Below are 19590 nucleotides of genomic sequence, written 5' to 3' on the forward strand. Positions count from 1 at the left end.
GCCTTGCTTGTAACTTCTACAAGCAGGGATGGGATTTGTAAGCGGATCCTCATAAATGCACTATTTTGTCAATGTAAAGACATGAAATAGCCCATTTTTTATGTCAATAGACGAATTACGAAAAAATTTCGGTCTGGTTTGTATGGGTTGTGGGAGAGTGACCTTTTCTTGCAAAACCTCCGACAAACAAAGAATGGACCAATCACGAGCGAGAGGTCTGTCGGAAACAGGTCTGTCAGTCCACGGGAGCCCCCTACGGAAGCGTTTTCGCAATAAGTGGTTTTTTTTCATTTCTACTCTATTCCCGTCCTCTACAAATCTATTGATTAGAGGAACTCTGTGAGTCAGTTGCAGCAGGCCTGAAAGAGGCGAGTATTTTACTCGCCATGGCGAAAAGAAACATGTAACTGGCGAGTAGAAATGTTCATCTACTCGCCAAATGCGAGTAATGTTGCAGGAAAAAAGTGTTGGTTTGGCTAGTAAAGCTTGTTCTCTGGCTAGTACATTTTCAGAATCACTAGCCAAAGGCGAGTGCACCAATATTTGGACTTTCAGGGCTGTGCAGCAATGTATCATGTACTCAGACTTGTAGTAACTCCCAAGAAAAGCTTTAGTTTTTTCTGTAATTGTGTTTCTTTGGTAAAAAAGAAAAGAATGAATAAGGAACAGCCTGTAAAAAGATACTGCATTGGAAGCATGTTTCCAGAGTGTGTTTTATGTGGATGTACAATTATGAAGGTAAGGCAGTCTTGTACACATGGTACTTAAATGATATTTATTTATCTTTTTTTTACAGGGATGATCAGCTTGATGTTGCCATGGACATTTTCAGCTGTCTTCCCCAGAAAGCACAACAGTAAGTTTTGCACTGTATCTGTGTCTTTGGTGGTGTCTTTTTGATGTTTTGTTGTTGTTGTTTTTTCTTCCACTTTTCTTCAGTTTTCTTTTTTTAGCTTGCTGACTCCCCTACGCCCTTTCTGGTTTGCTGTGCATTTCTAATTTACTGTGTATCATTCTGATTACAGGAATGAATCAGCTGACATACTACGATTGCACAAGCAGGTGGATAGCCTAGAACATCACTTGAGGTATGTTATTGACGGAATGTGACAGAATCAGTTATGGCTGGCATTTTCTTAGTGCAGCATGATAATGTGATCTGTTTTACCAATTTCATTTGCTTTGGAAGTTGAATAGAGAGTGAAAGAGTAATTTTTGGGATTCAAACGGGATATTTTATTGTAAATTTACTGTTTTCAGTTAATTTTAAAGCCCTAACTGAAGGGTTTTTGTCATTCAAAATCAGCACTTAAATGTAGATGCAAACCACAGCTCTGCTCATTATTACTATTAGTAATTTTATTAAAATTGGAATTTCGTGTCTGAAATTTGTGAATGATTGTTCTTGGCGCTTGCTTGTCTGTTTGTTTCTTTCCTGCATATGAAAGAGCTTGTCTTCCACTTCAAATGTGTGTAGTGTTGTACTGTTTCATGAACGAATTGTTCACTTGTTTCATCAGAGCTGCCAAAATTCTTCAGGACAATGGCGTGAAAAAAACTCCCGCTTTCATCAAATCCTCTCAGGTTAGTCTGTTTTGAAATGTGTATTCTTCGCTTACATTGAACTGTTTTGTGTGTTTGTTGTTAGTTTTTACAAGGAGCTATTTTCTTGCTTCATTATATTTGCAAAATCAACAGTAAAGTCTTGTTAATCTTATTCATGAATGTAAGTTTGTATTTGAATACCATGTATTTCTCTTTTCTTCAGGACAACTGTGAGGAAGCTCAGAACTTGATCATACGGCTGACACGGTCTGCAGGAAGAAAGTGAGTAAAAAAAAAATGATATTGACAACTGAAGCCCGTTGCTTTCAGCTCAGCAGAAATAGAAGAAAATTCAGCAAAGTTGATTTCATACATTGAGAAACTTTTCATTTGAGATATTTGTTTTGTTCTGTGTACTTTTCTCAAGAATGCAGGTGTTAATGTAAATGAATCAACTGGTGCGAATGTAGAACTGTTAATTGCTTTACTTAGCATGCTCCTGACTCTCTTGTTCTTGCTTGTAGGACCCCAGCACTGAAAGAAGTGGAATGGTACAAGCTTCACGACGACATCATGACACTGCGTGACATTGTTTACCGCTGCCTCTCACCCAGCCTATGTCATCAGGTAATTTGCATGAGTTTTTAAACACATTTTTTTTCAGATGGGCTTGTAGCCTAGAGGTTGGGACATGGGCCTTCCATGTGGAAGATTTGGAGTTTGAATCCCGGCCGTGCCTCGTGGGTTAAGGATGGACATTTTCCCAATCTCCCAGGTCAACTTATGTTTAGACCTGCTAGTGCTTTATCCCCCTTCGTGTGTACAAGCAAGCACAAGACCAAGTACGCACAGAAAAGATCCTGTAAGCCATGGCAGGGGAAAATGGCCACACATGTAAAAGCCCACTCATGCAAAACACAAGTGTACATAGGAGTTGCAAGCCACAAGCGCAGAAGAAGGAACTTTTTTTTTTTTACTAAATGAATACAGAGTTACATGAACAAACATCATGTCGGGTGTAATAACAATAATATATCAAACAAATATAGTACCAGGTGTAAAAACAAGTACAATGGCAAAAACAGCATCTAGATTTATAGAGGTAACAACCCAACAAATGATAATCTTCACTCTGTCTCCTCCTCTTGCAGATCTTTGTGGAAAGTTTGCTGTGCTCAAGCAGTCAAGACAACATTCGCCTGGCAGGAGAGATGATGGAGAGACAGAAGCAGCAGCCAATCACAGCAGGAAGTGGGCGGAGCCAAGGCAGTAGGCGGGGCCAGAAGGCAGGTAGTGGGCGGAGCCACATGCAGAAATTAGAATATGACACAGCTGTCACTCTGGCGCTGTCAGCTGCCTGCGAGTATTTTGACTCCTCTGCCAACCTGACTCATGTCTGCATGGACCTTGCAAGGTACTTGTAATGTGGATTGTTTTAAAAGATAGTAAATGTGTGTGTGGCAGCAAGCGTGCGTGTGGGCGTGCGTGTGGGCGCGCAAGTGTGCATGCGTGTGTGTCTGTCTGCGTGTCTATGTGTGTCTGTCTGTGTTTTGTAGTTTAGAATGAATTCTCTTTTGTGCATGGGAAAGCTTTTAGTTGTAAGAAAGGTAGTACAGTGATACCTGTGATGAAAGGACACCCTTGGGACCAGCTAAAAGTGTCCCTACATTGCAGGTGGCCTGTCATGACAGGTATATTTTGGTAGAGATGATAGACAAAGGGACCCCAGAATGTGTCCTTTTAAGGGAGGTGTCCTCTCATCAGAGGGGCCCCACATCGCAGGTACCACTGTATTGATTTTTTAAATTTATTTAAAAAGACGAAAGCAATTCATTCCTAGTATCTAGTGGTGACTACACCCTGTAACTCAAAAATCCGATACAAGCACAGACTTTTAAGATAATTGTTTGTCTGTGCAGGTCGTGTCTGAACTTGATACTGGACTCTCCACCCCCTGTCCAAGAAGAACTGGACATCATTGCCTCTCTGGCCATACTGGATGATTTCAGTGTCTCCATTCTGCCTTTGCAAGGTACAAAGCAATTCACATTTGAATACACACCTGTCTTAACGCTCCTCCCATTCACTCACTGTGCCAAGCTCACCAGTTTGCTTAAAAATTGAGTGGTCGAAGTAATGAAGAGAGAGATTAAGTCACTAATTTTGAGTCAAATATGTTTTACGTAATCTGGCGTCTGTTTGATATTGAGTCTGAATCTGTCGCGTTATCTGTACCAAGAAAAAGAGCAGTGGAAATGCATGTCCAGTATAGTTTATTGTGTGAGAATGTTTGTGAGAACATTTCAACTATTGATATTGGTAACGTGAGATAAGGGATTGACTGACAGACATAAACTGATCGGAGGGTTCCATTAGTTAAAAAGAAAATGTAGAATGACAAGGCCAGCAAACACAATAAGATTTTATATCCTCTCACTCAGATTGAGGCATGATAATATTTCCTGTGTGTGTGTGTGTGTTTGCAGTGAGGCTCAGCAAAAACAGACTGGATCTGGTCCGTCAAGCGGTAGCAAGCAAGCCCACCAACTACAAGCAGTCACAAAAGGTAAGTGCTGTTTTGCTTTTAGTCATTCAGTCCGAGACATTGACATCATCTAGTGCTCCTCAAACATACCTTCATAACTTAGTATTAAAAAAACTGGGTTGATCTTCATGGAATTCCAGTGTCATACTTCGATCCTGTATGCTTCATCAGAGTCCTTACTGGTAAGAAAATCATATCCTGTTGTCTTTTTTTCATCTAAATGCCCCTATAAGGCTCCTTCACACCAAATGAGGGTCCCTGTTTACCAGTAAAATTGGATCCTGTGCACAGAAGCTTTGATCTTGACCTTTGCCTCGTCTGGTTATGATTTATGACACTCTGCCCTACTTGGTTATGATTTTCACCTTTACCATTCTGTTTCCAGTTGCTCCGACTGGGGCATCTGCTGAGGGTGGAGGCCAAAGATTCCGCAGAGCGTGACGGCAAGGTTTTACTGCTGCTAGCCCAGGCAGCGTTGGGGGCAGGGGACAATAGCTTCGCGCATCAGTGCTGCCAGCAGCTGGTTGCCGCTAGTTACGGACCTGCCTGGACAGTGTGTGTGGATCTGGCGCATCAGGAGTCTTTCAAGGTCATCGCTGCTAAGTGAGTGGATAGGTTTAGTTGTGTTTGTTTGTTGGTTAGTTTTTGTTTGTTTGTGTATTTGTTTGCTTGTTTGTCACTGATGCAGATGGATTAGAGATGAACATAAATGTTTACCGTCACTGTTTGTCTTGAGAGGCTGGAAATTGTGACAATATATCTCCGCTCTGAGTTTGTTATAACTTTGACAACCGGCACGGTTGGCCTAGTGGTAAGGCGTCCGCCCCGTGATCGGGAGGTCGTGGGTTCGAACCCCGGCCGGGTCATACCTAAGACTTTAAAATTGGCAATCTAGTGGCTGCTCCGCCTGGCGTCTGGCATTATGGGGTTAGTGCTAGGACTGGTTGGTCCGGTGTCAGAATAATGTGAATGGGTGAGACATGAAGCCTGTGCTGCGACTTCTGTCTTGTGTGTGGCGCACGTTATATGTCAAAGCAGCACCGCCCTGATATGGCCCTTCGTGGTCGGCTGGGCGTTAAGCAAACAAACAAACAAACAAATAACTTTGTCGGTATTACAAAGCTTTTTGACAATGAAACAAGAAATGAAATGTCTAATCTTCCAGATTTATTTATTTTGTGTGACCTTTGCTTTGAAAAGTGATGGCTAGCAGTGTAACAGTTATGGAAACTCCTGCCATAATGTCAAAAATGTATAGTTTGACAAGCAGTAGAAACATGTTCTACTTAATCTGTAAAGACATGTACAGTGGAACCCCCATTTTAAGACTCCCTCCCTTTTAAGACTGTGTTTTTTCAGACTTTCTGTTCAGAACCTCTGTAAAATGACGCCCGTTTTAAGACTCCCTCCCTTTTAAGACCTTGCCTTTTCAGACTTTCTGTTCACAACCTCTGTAAATTTACCCCCAATTTAAGACTCCCTCCTTTTTAAGACCTGATTTCTCAGACTTTCTCTTCACAACCTCTGTAAATTTACCCCCATTTTAAGACTCCCTCCTTTTTAAGACCTGATTTCTCAGACTTTCTCTTCACAACCTCTGTAAATTTACCCCCATTTTAAGACTCCCTCCTTTTTAAGACCTGATTTTCACAGATTTTTTGAGGTCGTGAAAAGGGGGTTCCTCTGTATTACTTTCTTGGAAAAAGAGGTGCAATGAGCTTGAGTATGTTTGATTTCAGAGTGAGCTTGCTGTCGTTTGCTGTGACGTTCTGCAGTCCTGACATGATTGAGCCCATCCTGCAGGCCCGCTCTTTGCTCCAAAGACAGGTTGGACAAGTTCCTTGTTCTCAATTTGATAAGCCACAGCATACAACCACTGGAAGCCCCTCATTCTCTGACAGTAATGAATTCCCAAAATAACTGTCGGGTTTGTATGGGTTGTGAAAGAGTGACTACCCTTGCTTTTTACTCGGACAAACATTGGAGGAGCCAATCACTAGCGAGGGGTGTGTCGGAAACACGTGGACAGGAGCACGTGTGAAGTTATTTGTCAGAAGAAAAGCAAGGGTGTTCACTCATTCACAACCCATACAATCCCGACAGAGTTATTTTTAAAAATCGTCTATTGCTATACTTTTCATGTTTGATGTTATGTTTTTCTTCTGGGCTTAACATTTTTAAAATCTTTAAACCAAGACTTTTTTATGTGCACTTCATCAAATACTAAGCTCAAGTGAGATAATATAATACTGTATCCATTAGTATTGCAACATTCTGCAAGATGAAAGTTTCAGTGTTCTGTGTTGAACAACGACAGTTGTTTTCTCCTTCTTGCAGCTGCTGCTGGAAAAAGTGGGCAAGGTTCTATCCCAGCAAGTGCACGCAGACACGGCAACAGCAGGAGGAGATGGGTCAGAAGACACAACAACAGGTGCAGACCGCAGCAGTCGTCAAGGCAGCCCCTTCTCTGCTCGCGCCGCCTTGGAGCAAACTCAGGCCATCCTCTCGTCCACCCAGCGTCACACTCGAGCGGTGTTGTCCTCAGTGACGGACACAGCCTGGTGGAAGGGGGCGGTGAAGTCGCTCAAGCGTCCCTTGCGGCAGAGAGGGGAGGACGAGAAGGGTGGTGCAGGGGAGGGCAATCCAGGGTTCACCAAGCAGGGTTGTCACCCATTCTATGAGGATGTGATTGGCGATTGTTACCTTGATTTGGTGAGTTTTTGCATTGGTTACTTTGCTTTGCATTACTTGAAAAACGTGAACAGAGAGTTTGTGGACAGTCTTGGCTTTAGATCATTATAGTGAGTGGTAGTAGTTTAACACTATACGACATCTCTTACCGGACACTATTGAAAAACATGCATTCCTACTAGCCAGTCTAAGTAAATGTATAGGCATGAAAAAAAGAAGAAATAAAACAAAACTCAGACAGAAGATGTTGCAATCTTCTTCTTGTTTGCTCATTTTAGAATTCCACTCCTGTGACACGCACGAATGCCGCTGTCTTCTTAAAGGCCACCAGGTTGCCGAACAGTTTCTCCTTCAGGGGGGTCTCATCCAGCAGATGTTGCAATGATTTTTATTTGCATTGATAACAGAGTTCAGCAGACTATGGTTACCTTGGGGAAGAGAAGCCAGCCAAGGCGGACCTGAGTCAGAGTGTGCTGAGAACAGCCAGGCTGGAAGAAACGCTGACGGAGGGTGAAAACTGTGAACCAGCAGAAGAAGGTGCGTTTAGCTTTGTCTTGTATTTCACTGCCAAAACTCTCACTTAGAGGGTTAATTGACAACAGCCTGTTGCTCTGTAATAATGGCTGGTAGAACTTAGAGGGTACTTGAGAAAGACCTCTTGCTCTGTAATAATGGCTGGTAGAACTTAGAGGGTACTTGACAACTGCCTGTTGCCCAGTAATAATGGCTGGTAGAACTTAGAGGGTACTTGAGAAAGACCTGTTGCTCTGTAATAATGGCTGGTAGAACTTAGAGGGTACTTGAGAAAGACCTGTTGCTCTGTAATAATGGCTGGTAGAACTTAGAGGGTACTTGAGAAAGACCTGTTGCTCTGTAATAATGGCTGGTAGAACTTAGAGGGTACTTGAGAAAGACCTGTTGCCCAGTAATAATGGCTGGTAGAACTTAGAGGGTACTTGAGAAAGACCTGTTGCTCTGTAATAGTGGCTGGTAGAACTTAGAGGGTATTTGAGAAAGACCTGTTGCTCTGTAATAATGGCTGGTAGAACTTAGAGGGTGCTTGAGAAAGGCCTGTTGCTCTGTAATAATGGCTGGTACAATTTCAAGGGTACTTAAGAACAGACTTTTGATCTGTAATAATGGCTGGTACAATTTCAAAGGTACTTGAGAACAGACTTTTGATCTGTAATAATGGTTGTTAAAATTTCGACGGAATTTGAGAACGGCCTGTTGATCTGTAATAATGGTTGGTAGAATTTAGAGAGTACTTGAGAAAGCCCTTAACTTTCTTGTAATCTCGCACATCTCAGTTACTGAGCATTCTGCAGTTGATTTGAACTATTGTGTCTTTTTTCATAAGTTGAAGAGAAGGTAGCAGAGTTATTGATGCAGGAACTTATGCTCCATACTCCTACCTGTGAAGCTCACTCTCTGACATTTGACACAAGAAAATGCACCAGGTAATTGAATTTTCAGAGAGTATTAGGACTTAAACTTTTTGCAGCTTAAGTTTCTGTATATATTTGATCTTTACTGTGACTGAATTGTTGTTTCAGCATTGTTGGAGTTAGGGCAGCATTGGTTGCCTAGTGATACCTCACTAGGTTTGGCTTACCTCCTGTCTTTGCCCAAGGTCAGTGTCATAAACTATGCTCTCCTTGATGGTCAGAACTGGGTTACTATAATGTACTTAACCTCTGTGAGTAATGACACGTAAGACTCCACTCTCCAGGTAATCTTAACTTGCATTGCCATTCAATAGAAGAATTTCAAAAGGAACTGTTGGTTTGTATGGGTTTTGAAAGAGTGAATACCCTTGCTTTTAGTGGGACAAACATTGCACGGGCCGATCGCTAGCGAGGGGTATGTCTGAAACACGTGGACAAGGAGCATGTGTGCATTTATTTGTCCTCGGAAAAGCAAGGGTATTCACTCTGTCACAACCCATACAAACCTGAAAGAGTTATATCCGAACATCGTCTATTTGCATTTTACTAAATTCCCCATATGCCCTTTGCCTCAGACTGTCATTGAGAAGTTTTGAGTATGACTTGCTTTCAGTGTGATTTCACTGTAACTTGCTCTTAAAAGGCAGTTGATCTTATCTGAACCAGACAGAAAGCATTCAACCTTTATTTTATTTTTTTCCCGCCATTATATAACCTTGACCTACTTATGAATGTTGACCTTGACTTTCTTACAGGCAGAGGCGGCAGACAAGTGCCTGAGCTCCATCTCTCAGTCTGGCCTGGCGCTGGAAGTTTCCCAGTATTACTACGCCCTGCAGATCTACTCGGCTCTCCGCCCCTCCCCCCTCCCCCACCCTGCCTCTGTCTACCTCCACCTTCCCTCCAGGTTATCCAAGATAGTTGTCCAGCACATCAATTCACAGCCGGAACGAGACTGGCCAGAGGGGGTCAAGGGGGTCATACCGCACCTCTTGAAGTGTCGCTCTCGTCTGGAGGACTGGAACCAGGCGCAGGCCTTGCAGAGGTTGGCACCTGGTGTTGATGGGAACCGCTTTGCCTCGGATCCTGAGTACAAGAAGGAGACCATTCTGGGTTTGGCCATGTGAGTGATTGATTCAGGGCATTTGGGTTGCATAATGGGATCACTTTGTTTGCAGTGTGATTGAATGATGGTTACTTGTTTGATTTGTTTAAAGTTTGAGGATAGTTTTGGTATCAAAGTAGTTTGAGACTAGTTTTGGTATTAAAGTAGTTTGAGACTAGTTTTGGTATTTAAGTAGTTTGAGACTAGTTTTGGTGTCAAACTTTGAACTTCACAGGCCATTATGTTACAAGAGAGCACACAGAACTTTGAGGCAATCTCTTTGAAACTTCCATTGTTCTTATCTTCTTGTGATCAGTTTGGGAAGTGAGACTTAAGAAATGTTCTTCTCGTGATCTGCTGTGACAGCTGGTTGGGAGAGTTAGATGTGATTTTTTGAACTGGTGTTCTGATTGCAGGAGCTGTGAAGAAGAAGTGTACGGCATGGCTGTGCACCTGGCTGAGAGATACAACTTACCTTTGTGGGACATCTTCATGGCACACCTGGAGTACCTCTTCTCTGATAGCGGGTAAGTCTTAGCATACTTCTCTTGCTGTTGTTCTGTTGATGCATGCAACCTTCCTGTGTTTAATGATTGTGTGCCCTTCAACCCAGCAAAAGTTTGTTTGTTTGTTTGATCAGTCTTGGGTAGAACACAGATTACATGTATTTGAGAACGCTCTTTCTAAAAGTATCTTTGCCTAATTAAAACGGGTAACCTGAGAATTTACTCTCTAAAAGTATCTTTGCCTAATCAATTCTAACAAGGAGTATAGAGTCACATCTCGTATCAGATTTTAGACAAGACAATTTCATTGAGCACACATTTAACTTTTCTATTTTCAGACTGTCGACACAAGAAGTGAAGGAGAGAGTGAGTCGTCTGAACATGCTGGAAACACTGAGAGAGAAACCTCAGGAGTTCTGCTCCTGTCTGTACACCCATGTCTACCCAAGCGTGTCTGGAAGCGACCACGCACGACTGCTGTACTTCTTCAGCTTGTTGGAGGGGCAGGATGAAGAAAATCTCTTGTGTGAAATGCCTGCCGCCGAACACGGCAAGTTGCTGAAGAAACTGAAGAGTGTGGCTCCAGGTGAGAATTATATGATTTTTGGTGTGTTAAGTCTGATATTATGAAGGCAAAGTCCTCAAAGTGTACTTCACGGAGCTTGCTGCACGAAGCTTTGGCACTGAAGTTTTGGTAAAAAGACTTTTTGAAGTCAACTTTTCTCACCATCATTGAACGCTGATGAAGAAGAAGAAAGAGTCAACTTTGACCTCAATTAAGGACAACCTTAGGGGTCAGATTTTGGGTTTGGATCTTACAGATATCAGTGGCTGTAACCATGTGGAGAAAGGGGGGAAATATGTCAAGAAGATCGGACAGGGAAATTACTCTTTGCATGGTTTATCTGTATCGGTCAGGAAATTGTAAAATTATGCATAGTAATGCTTGGTAAAGAACTGAATTGACCAGCTAGCAATGAAGAGTTCTCCATTATACAAGCCCATCAGCTGTAATATGTTTGTGGTTTATTTTGTGGACAGATGTAGTAAAAATCAAGTTCTGTTCTTCTGTTTCTTCTTGTACATATAGACATTGACTACGTCAAGTTGATGGACAAGAAAACTTCGCCCAAAGATATCCTGGCTCCATACCTCACCAGTGCTAACATCAACAACATCATGAAACTGGCTGCCAAGATTCCTGATAAAGTGAGTCTCTTTCTTTTGTCACCCATTGACTGTTTATGAGTAAGAAATGTGAGTCTTTCAACCTGTAACGGAACTTTGAATCTAGGACATGTGACAAGTTTCAGTCTTGAGAAAGTGATAGTTCGTATTGTTTTTTTTACCTCTGTTCCTAGTTCCAATCCACCTGAAACTTTTGGTTCTTTGCTTTACTTTTTCAATTGTACGCCTTATTCCTCCTTATTTGTGTTTTGTGTACTGCTCTTTCTTTGTCTCATATTTCTTCTTCTCATTTTCCTTATTCGTTTGTTTATCCTTCTGGTTGAACATATCATAAAAACAAGTCGCGTAAGGCGAAATTACTACATTTAGTCAAGCTGTGGAACTCACAGAATGAAACTGAACGTAGTCCGCCGCTAGTGCAAAAGGCAGTGAAAGTGATGAGCCTGTTTGGCGCGGTAGCGGTTGCGCTGTGCTTCATAGCACGCTTTACTGTACCTCTCTTCGTTTTAACTTTCTGAGCGTGTTTTTAATCCAAGCATATCATATCTATATGTTTTTGGAATCAGGAACTGACAAGGAATAAGTTGAAAGTGCTTTTAAATTGATTTCGAAAATTTAATTTTGATCATAATTTTTATATTTTTAATTTTCAGAGCTTGTTTTTAATCCAAATATAACATATTTATATGTTTTTGGAATCAGGAAATGATGAAGAATAAGATGAACGTAAATTTGGATCATTTCATAAAAAAAAATTTGTGCAATTTTCAGATTTTTAATGACAAAAGTCATTAATTAATTTTTAAGCCACCAAGCTGAAATGCAATACTGAAGTCCAGCCTTCGTCGAAGATTGCTTGGCCAAAATTTCAATCAATTTGATTGAAAAATGAGGGTGTGACAGTGCCGCCTCAACTTTTACAAAAAGCCGGATATGACGTCATCAAAGACATTTATCGAAAAAAAGAAAAAAACGTCCGGGGATATCATTCCCAGGAACTCTCATGTAAAATTTCATAAAGATCGGTCCAGTAGTTTAGTCTGAATCGCTCTACACACACACGCGCACAGACAGACACACACACCACGACCCTTGCCGATTCCCCCTCTACGTTAAAACATTTACCGTAAAAGTTGACCTATAAGACGCACCTGGGTATAAGCCGCACCCCCCGATTTTTAAAAAAAATTCAGAAAAATCCATACACAAGCCGCTCCGGCATACAAGCCGCGCCTAGAAGCAAAGTTCAAGTCAAGAAACATCGAAAGTCAACGAAAAAAACCCACACACACACAAAAACGAACCGGCTAACTTGTCAGTTTTGCACTTTACTTTCAGCATCAGATGTTGAGTGATTCACAGAACTCTGGACTATCAAACTGTCCTCTCGTCCTGCACACAGCACCTGTAGTTAGTTCTGTAAATCACTCAACATCTGATGCTGAAAATCCGCTGAAGTCGGACTCCTCAGTGTCGGAGATGAACAAGTTCAGAATGGCTTCTGGCACAGAGTCACCGGAAGTGTCACTCTCGGCCCCACTGTCAGTGGCTGTCGTGTTGTCTGTCGCGTCGTCTGCTCCAGTGATGATCTCAGCCTTTCTGAAGCCGTTGATGATCGTTGACTTTTTGACAGCATCCCAAGCTTTCAGGACCCACTGGCACACATCTGCAAAGGTTGCTCTACGCATGCGGCCAGTCTTTGTGAATGATTTCTCGCCATCCACCATCCACCTCTCCCACTCATCCCTCATCACCACTTTGAAGGGCCGGTTCACACTGATATCGAGGGGTTGCAGGTACTTTGTTGTGCCACCCGGGATGATAGCGATGATGGAGTTGGTGGCAGTGACTGACTTTTTGACCTTCTCAGTGATGTGTGCACGCATGCTGTTCATGACTAACAGAGCTTTAGTGCGACGGAAGAAACCCCCTGGCCTTTTCCCATAGCATTCTGTCAGCCAGGTGTCCATCATCTTCTCATCCATCCACCCCTTCTTGTTAACCTGCACGACGATCCCCTTCGGAAACTTTTCTTTCGGCATTGTGATTCGCTTGAAAATCACCATCGGCGGAAGCTTTTCACCCGAAGCCGTGCACGACAAAACACAGGTGAAGTGTGTTTTTTCATGTCCCGTTGTTTTCAGTGCCACAGAAGACTCGCCCTTTTTGTTTTCTGTGCGTGTCAATGGAAGGTCAACGGAACCTCATCCATATTTATGATGTTCTGTGGGCCAATCAGATTCTCAGCTACCTGCTCTTGTGCGTAGTTTCGAAATGACATCATTTTCTCCTGGAAGTCTGGCGGCAGCTGTTGGCACAAAGTTGTACGTGCACGCAGTGACAGACCTTTGCGCCTCAAAAATCGGCAACACCAAGATTGACCGCCTTTGAAGTTGTCTATCTTCAGACGTGTTGCAATGGTGCGTGCTTTCAGACGAAGCTGAACAGTTGAAACACCGCGACCATCCGCACGTTGTGTGTTGACCCAGTCCTCCATTTCGTTTTCTAATTGTGGCCAGCGTGCCTTGCAACCACGGAATGCTTTTGTGGATTTCTTGCATTTCACAAGTTCGCCTCGTTGCTTTCGCCAACGCCTAATCATGCTTTCATTGACGCCGATTTGTTGAGCAGCAGCGCGATTGCCTTTTTCAACAGCCAAGTCTATGGCTGCAAGTTTGTAGGCTGCATCATAGGCCTGCCTCCGTGTTTTCGGCATCGTGGTTGTACGTTGCTTTGTTTTAGGAGATGTGCGTGTTGCTGTTCTCTGTAGTAGCAATGCGAAGTGATCGATCAAAACCGGTGTATGCCAACCCATTACTGTGTGAGTTATTGTCATGCTTCAAACTTCCGGAAAGAAGGTGAGTGAGTGAATTGAGGTAAACACAGCTGATTCAAGGCCATTACACAGCGGCGATCCAACTTCCGGAAACTAGGTCACTGAGCGAAGTCGGATACACGCCACTGATTCAGAAAAAGTCATTCATAAGCCGCACCGCCTTATAAGCCGCAGGGGTCCATTTAGGAAAAAAAAGTCGCGGCTTATAGGTCGACTTTTACGGTAGTCAAAACTTGACTAAATGTAATGAAGGGGCACTGCTTATAATGTCACGCTTATGCAAACGCAAGATTCTTATGACATTAGTCCTTATCTTTTTTTCTTTGACATGTTCCAGAAAGGTGGCTTCCTTCACCCAAGCTCCCTGTACTGTGGCTGGGCCATCCGTGTGTTCTGGGAGGGGGACAAGGCAGGAAAGGCGCCACCCCAGAGCGCTGTGAGTGGAGGACTTTGTCACTCTTGCTATTCTTTTGCATGGTAGGATATACACCCATGTTGGAGGAAAGGAGGAGTCATTCATTAGAGCCTTGACTGGCAAACACATCAAAGTTGGATAACGGACTGGGTATTGGCAGTTCGGGGTGGGGAATAGACCAGAAAAGGGGAAAAGGAATAGGCCAGTGTCTTGAAAGCGTACAAACCAGGAAAGACACAGACCACGATTTCCTTGAGCACTTGTACATACTAGACGGGCGCAATGGCCATGTGGATAAGATGCTGTCCTATCATCCCGGCCGAACCTGGTGGGTTAAGTGTGAGATTTTTCCAATCTCCCAAGTGGGAGGAAAGGGAAAGGCCGATTAACTGAATAAAATATTAACATTGAGAAATTTCTGACTTTGTCAACAGGCGGCGTGGATCCACCGTTATGAGTTGTGTGGAGAGTACATCCAGCGTCTGTTGCCTGACGATTTCGTCACCTTTGTCAACACCATCACCTGTAGCAGAGACAGCAGTCTCCAGGTAACACACCTTTTCTCTTACCTGTACGACTTCCGTCATGTAATCACCTGTATGGTTACTGTGATGCTATCCGCTTCCATGTGTTTGAAAAAAGACTAATTCTGAAAATAACTGTCAAGATTGTTATCGCCTGTGGAAGAGTTGTGCCCCTTTGAAACAGTGAGGCAAACACTTGTGGCCACTGATCAAGGCCTCAATGAAAAGTGAACTACAATGAGCATAGTGTTTGAAGGAAAGGGTGTCACATTGAGTAGACACTGCATGATATGCACACCAGAGCTCCTTATTCACTGTGATGCCATCATTGCTTTACTTCACTGATCAGTGGCAAGTGTTTGCCTCACTGTTTTGAAGGGTGTCAAGGAATTTAGATATGCTGCTGACATAATGGTCCGGTGTTTGCTTTTCCGTGTACGGGGTTTCAACTTTTACACACTCATTCATACATTTGTACACACACTCACACAGTCATACACAGACATACTGGATGGTGACAACACGCACTCGAACAACACACACGGCACACAACGAATGAACATTTCAAACATTTCGCTATTAAGGGCAGACACCACAGTGAAAAAAGTGATTTTTTTGTTCCCTGGTCATTTCGGTTTTCTTTCTGATTCTGGATTTTGAACCTCTTCTGGTTACTCTGATGTACTGATTTTAGATCAGAATTAATCATAAACGGTCAAAACGGCTAAATGAACAATGTATGTGTATGCAATTATGTATTGAACAAACACAAAACAGCAAAAAAATGCGTATGTTTGAGAGGTGAATGTGAGTCAAACACATCGTCAACGGTGGTCACGTTAGCATGACTGGAATGAGTTGTCTTTTCTTTGCTACAATCAGTTCATACCGCGGACAACGGGAATTTCCGTTTACAGATTTCGCGCCGTTAGTAACAGCAACTAGAAGACATTCCAATGAGCCGAAGACAACCGATGAAGATTCCGGGAGATTCCGTGTGAAAATTTTTGTCTACTGACCAATCGAATCGCGAATATTAAACTTCGTTTATGCTCGGTCTCGTTCGGTTCGATTCGGCCTTCCCAGAATGCAATATTCTTGATTTCCGCCAGGTCTCGCCAAAGGCGATGTGAAACATCTACAGCTGCGATTTTCCTTGGATATCTTTGTGGAAACTTCAGTTTATCACACGTTTTGCCCCGATTTCAGTGCTTGACACGCAAAGGAGATAATTATCGACTACAATCAGATCAGTTGCAGAGGCTGGCGTGACAGAAGTTTAAAAAGAAAGTGCGAGTCGATAGTGTCGTCTGCTATTGCTACGAACGAATCGGAAGATCAAGTTTGTGCATTCTTCTTCGTCCAGAATGAAAATTGGCTGGAAACTATGCTGCTTCCCTTGCAACAGCTGAGATGGAGCAAGAAATCACCACCGGTGGTGTACGTTTGAAGCACGTTGCCATGAGTGTTTTGAGCCACGACTTATTTTAGAGTTGAGGAGCGGAATGCGTACAGCAAAAAGGACAACACCGAACACGGAGTTTGCCATTTATGGCAACAAGAAGGCAGACCCTATATCTTTTCTCTTGAAAAAAGCAAATAAACTGCTTAGAAAAAGAACAATCAATACAAAAATGACTATCATGGTGCAACTTGCATCTCCTGGGAAATCTGGTGCAGTGAATACTAGCCCAAGCAGAGCAGGGAAGATTCCAAGCAGCTGATAAGCAAGATGGTAGTAGGTATGTATTTTTTTCTTCTTTTGACAAACATGTAGAAGTTTATATATTTGTTTGGTTATGTGTGTGTGTGTGTGTGTGTGTGTGTGTGTGTGTGTGTGTGTGTGTGTGACTGTTTTATGCTGAAGAACAGAATCTAAGTAACAACACCCTGATGCAAAGAAACTGAATGGGATGCAAATTTAGTCAGTTATGTGCTGCTACTGTGAAGCTTGGTTGTCACAAGGTTTGTCAGTGTTGGGGCAAAACATCTGTTCTTTCCTCATTTATTTTCTCGAGCATATTATATATAGCTTGCTCCTGTGATCACAGTTTTCTTGTGGCTCAAACAAACATGCATTCACATGGCCCAGTGAGTGAACATTGCTTGTGGTCATACGTCCCATGCAGACCATATGGTTTCTGCATGTGCAATAGCTGTAAACCAGATCAGCACTGCCTAATAGTACCATTCACATGATTTGTCAACATCTTTTTGTTCACTGCTTGACTATCAGCACTGACATATGCATGCGCCCAAATATCGTGTTACCATGTATCACAATATCAGAATACCTTTTTTCAAATGTGTGTGTAAGGGGGGGGGGGGGGGGTCATTGTTGGGAAAATGTGAATAGCAGTATATGAGTTTGTCATAGACATATATTAATTTTGAATTTATGTTGTCTCTACAGATGCAGAAGCTGGAGAGGAGCTTCCAAAGTACCCATGGCATTGCAAGGCAATTCACAGAAGTCAACCCAAATATTGTAGTATAGAAAGTAAAGGACACTGTCATATGACTCCCTGATTATTCAAAGCAAGTCCAAAAGAGGTCCAAGATAAAAGGCTTCACTGATAACAAGTTGGGAGTTATGGATGGGCATACTTTACGCAGCGTGAACATAACGGATGAGAGTTAATCATTGTGACCTTCGAACAGTTTCCTTGGTGCTTGCAGAACACTGGGTGTTGTTATTTTAAATTTTGTTGAATTTAGTTTCTGTTTTTCTTGTGGAACTAAGCAAGACTTGTTGTTTTGTTAGTGTTGTTTTGTTACATGTTTCATAAACGTTTGTGTACAAAAAATACATTTTCTTTGCGTTTTGTGTATTTTCTCAAAACTACTTTTTTGTCACTTCAAAAGCCTAAGGCTTTTTTTCTTATGAACTTGCGTTGTTGAAACTTTGCATACATCTTGAGTGTGTTATTTTGCAGAAACTGATAGAGTGATTTCTTGAAAAAAATATTTATTGAGAAGTTATACCGTTTTGGGGGGCGTTTTTTCATGAAACTCAACATCACTCACTTTCATCACTGATATTTTTTAAATGACTTGAGATATCAAAAAACGACTCTATCAGTTTCTCGGCATTGTGCTAAAGTATAAATAACAAGCATCAAAACAAAATTTCATGCAGTTTTAAAAAAGCCTTAGGGTTTTAAAAAGGGGCAGTTTGGCGGCCATCTTGGATTGCTACCATGGCAACCGATGGTCCAAATTTTTTTTTTTTTTCATTTTCTCAGGAGATGGACTGAGTACTTAAATTCTGAAACATTTGTTGACCCAAGAGTTAAGAAACAAAAAAAATCACTTTTAACACCAGTGCCTCCCCTTAACTCAAATAACAACATAATCATCATACAAATACATAGGTAATAACCAAATACCTCTCGTCACACAGAACACACCGTTCGGCACTGTATCAGCACACTTCCTTCCGAATCCTCCGAATGTCAACAACACAGTCAGGAATCACATCACTGCCGAAAGTCCTTGAAGTTACACACAGTCCGAACCGGCGAAGCACACTGCTTTACTGTCCTCTGACATGCACAAGATAATTTCCGCTTTCATGTCTCGGTTCTTCCAGCTGCAGGTATTACACTAAAGTCCTAACTAATCTAATTAACAAAAACACTTTCATCCCACACCACAACAAACACATCCGCTCGCATCAGTCATCCCATCGCTCTCTGACGTATCACGCTTGCACGGTCAACCTCTCGACCACCGCATTTACCCAGAGGGGTGACAACATACGACGCATCGCACAGCACAACCGTACCTCGCTAAAACAAAACACTGATTAAATTACATATTCTTACCCCAATTCTCATAAATGCATTGACTTCAATCTCACATGCTAGATGTCGAAAAACTACTCAAATTACCTGCCCTTGCAAGGGTGGTAACCAAGCTAAAAACAGACGCCATAGCCGTTGCTATGCCCTGTCCCACCTGGTTACCTATAACCCACCGCGCACCACGTGAGCGCCGGCATCCGGAATAATCATTCTCGACTTTCGACGACATACGTCAGACGTGCGGAATTCGTCTGCTCACTTGGCTTTCCCTAGACCTTGTCTTAGGACAGTCCTATGAGTGATAGCTTATTGAACACAGGGGGGGGGGGGGGGGGGGGTGTTCAGTCCTCCCTCTGTTCCTTTACAGGTGTTCAGGAGTCCAGAGCCTGGGGTTCTTCTCTCGCTGGTGGTGTTCTTTTCGCCTATGCGAAGTTTTGCCAACAGCTCTTTGGAGGTCTGATGACGTGTTCATTGATTTTTTTTACCTCCTGGACATCTCCTGCTCTTAACTTGATGGGGCCATTTCCTTGCCCTCGTTAGTTTCTGCAGGACAGGTTCTCTCAGGGACATAAGTAAGTTCCCTCCGCCTTTAGGAGCAATCTGCATTTATGAGAATTGGGGTAAGAATATTTTACTATTGAAATTTTCCATTAAATTACATATTCTTACCCCATTCTCATAGTTAATACCCTCCCATCCATCCCCGCTACTTAAATTCCTACGGGTTTTTGAGAAATCTCGAATGATTATTCCGGATGCCGGCGCTCACGTGGTGCGCGGTGGGTTATGGGTAACCAGGTGGGACAGGGCATAGCAACGGATATGGCGTCTGTTTTTAGCTTGGTTACCACCCTTGCAAGGGCAGGCACTGTGTTCTGTTTGAGGTACTCTCTGCCAGGCTGCCACCAGCTAAAAATAACCGGCAGTACCACTCTCCTCCTGCCAATTTACCCTTTCCTTCCTCCAACCCCTTCCGCCCAC

The 19590-nt window shown here is 42.7% G+C and overlaps 1 protein-coding gene across 1 annotated transcript in view; it reads left to right on the top strand.

Moving 5' to 3' along the window:
* Positions 1 to 19590, top strand: part of LOC138979827 (NBAS subunit of NRZ tethering complex-like) — a 98034-nt gene that overhangs the window by 64982 nt on the left and 13462 nt on the right. Inside the window, exons 30-48 of the mRNA XM_070352578.1 lie at positions 797 to 856; positions 1026 to 1088; positions 1521 to 1584; positions 1769 to 1827; positions 2070 to 2172; positions 2697 to 2959; positions 3465 to 3577; positions 4032 to 4111; positions 4476 to 4693; positions 5830 to 5917; positions 6428 to 6802; positions 7189 to 7318; positions 8338 to 8414; positions 8985 to 9352; positions 9751 to 9861; positions 10179 to 10426; positions 10931 to 11049; positions 14202 to 14300; positions 14714 to 14827. Coding sequence (XP_070208679.1) covers positions 797 to 856; positions 1026 to 1088; positions 1521 to 1584; positions 1769 to 1827; positions 2070 to 2172; positions 2697 to 2959; positions 3465 to 3577; positions 4032 to 4111; positions 4476 to 4693; positions 5830 to 5917; positions 6428 to 6802; positions 7189 to 7318; positions 8338 to 8414; positions 8985 to 9352; positions 9751 to 9861; positions 10179 to 10426; positions 10931 to 11049; positions 14202 to 14300; positions 14714 to 14827 — 2752 coding nt within the window. The remainder of the gene's footprint in view (positions 1 to 796; positions 857 to 1025; positions 1089 to 1520; positions 1585 to 1768; positions 1828 to 2069; positions 2173 to 2696; positions 2960 to 3464; positions 3578 to 4031; positions 4112 to 4475; positions 4694 to 5829; positions 5918 to 6427; positions 6803 to 7188; positions 7319 to 8337; positions 8415 to 8984; positions 9353 to 9750; positions 9862 to 10178; positions 10427 to 10930; positions 11050 to 14201; positions 14301 to 14713; positions 14828 to 19590) is intronic.

This window comes from Littorina saxatilis, linkage group LG1 (assembly GCF_037325665.1).
Source record: "Littorina saxatilis isolate snail1 linkage group LG1, US_GU_Lsax_2.0, whole genome shotgun sequence".
NCBI classification, from domain to species: Eukaryota; Metazoa; Mollusca; class Gastropoda; order Littorinimorpha; family Littorinidae; genus Littorina; species Littorina saxatilis.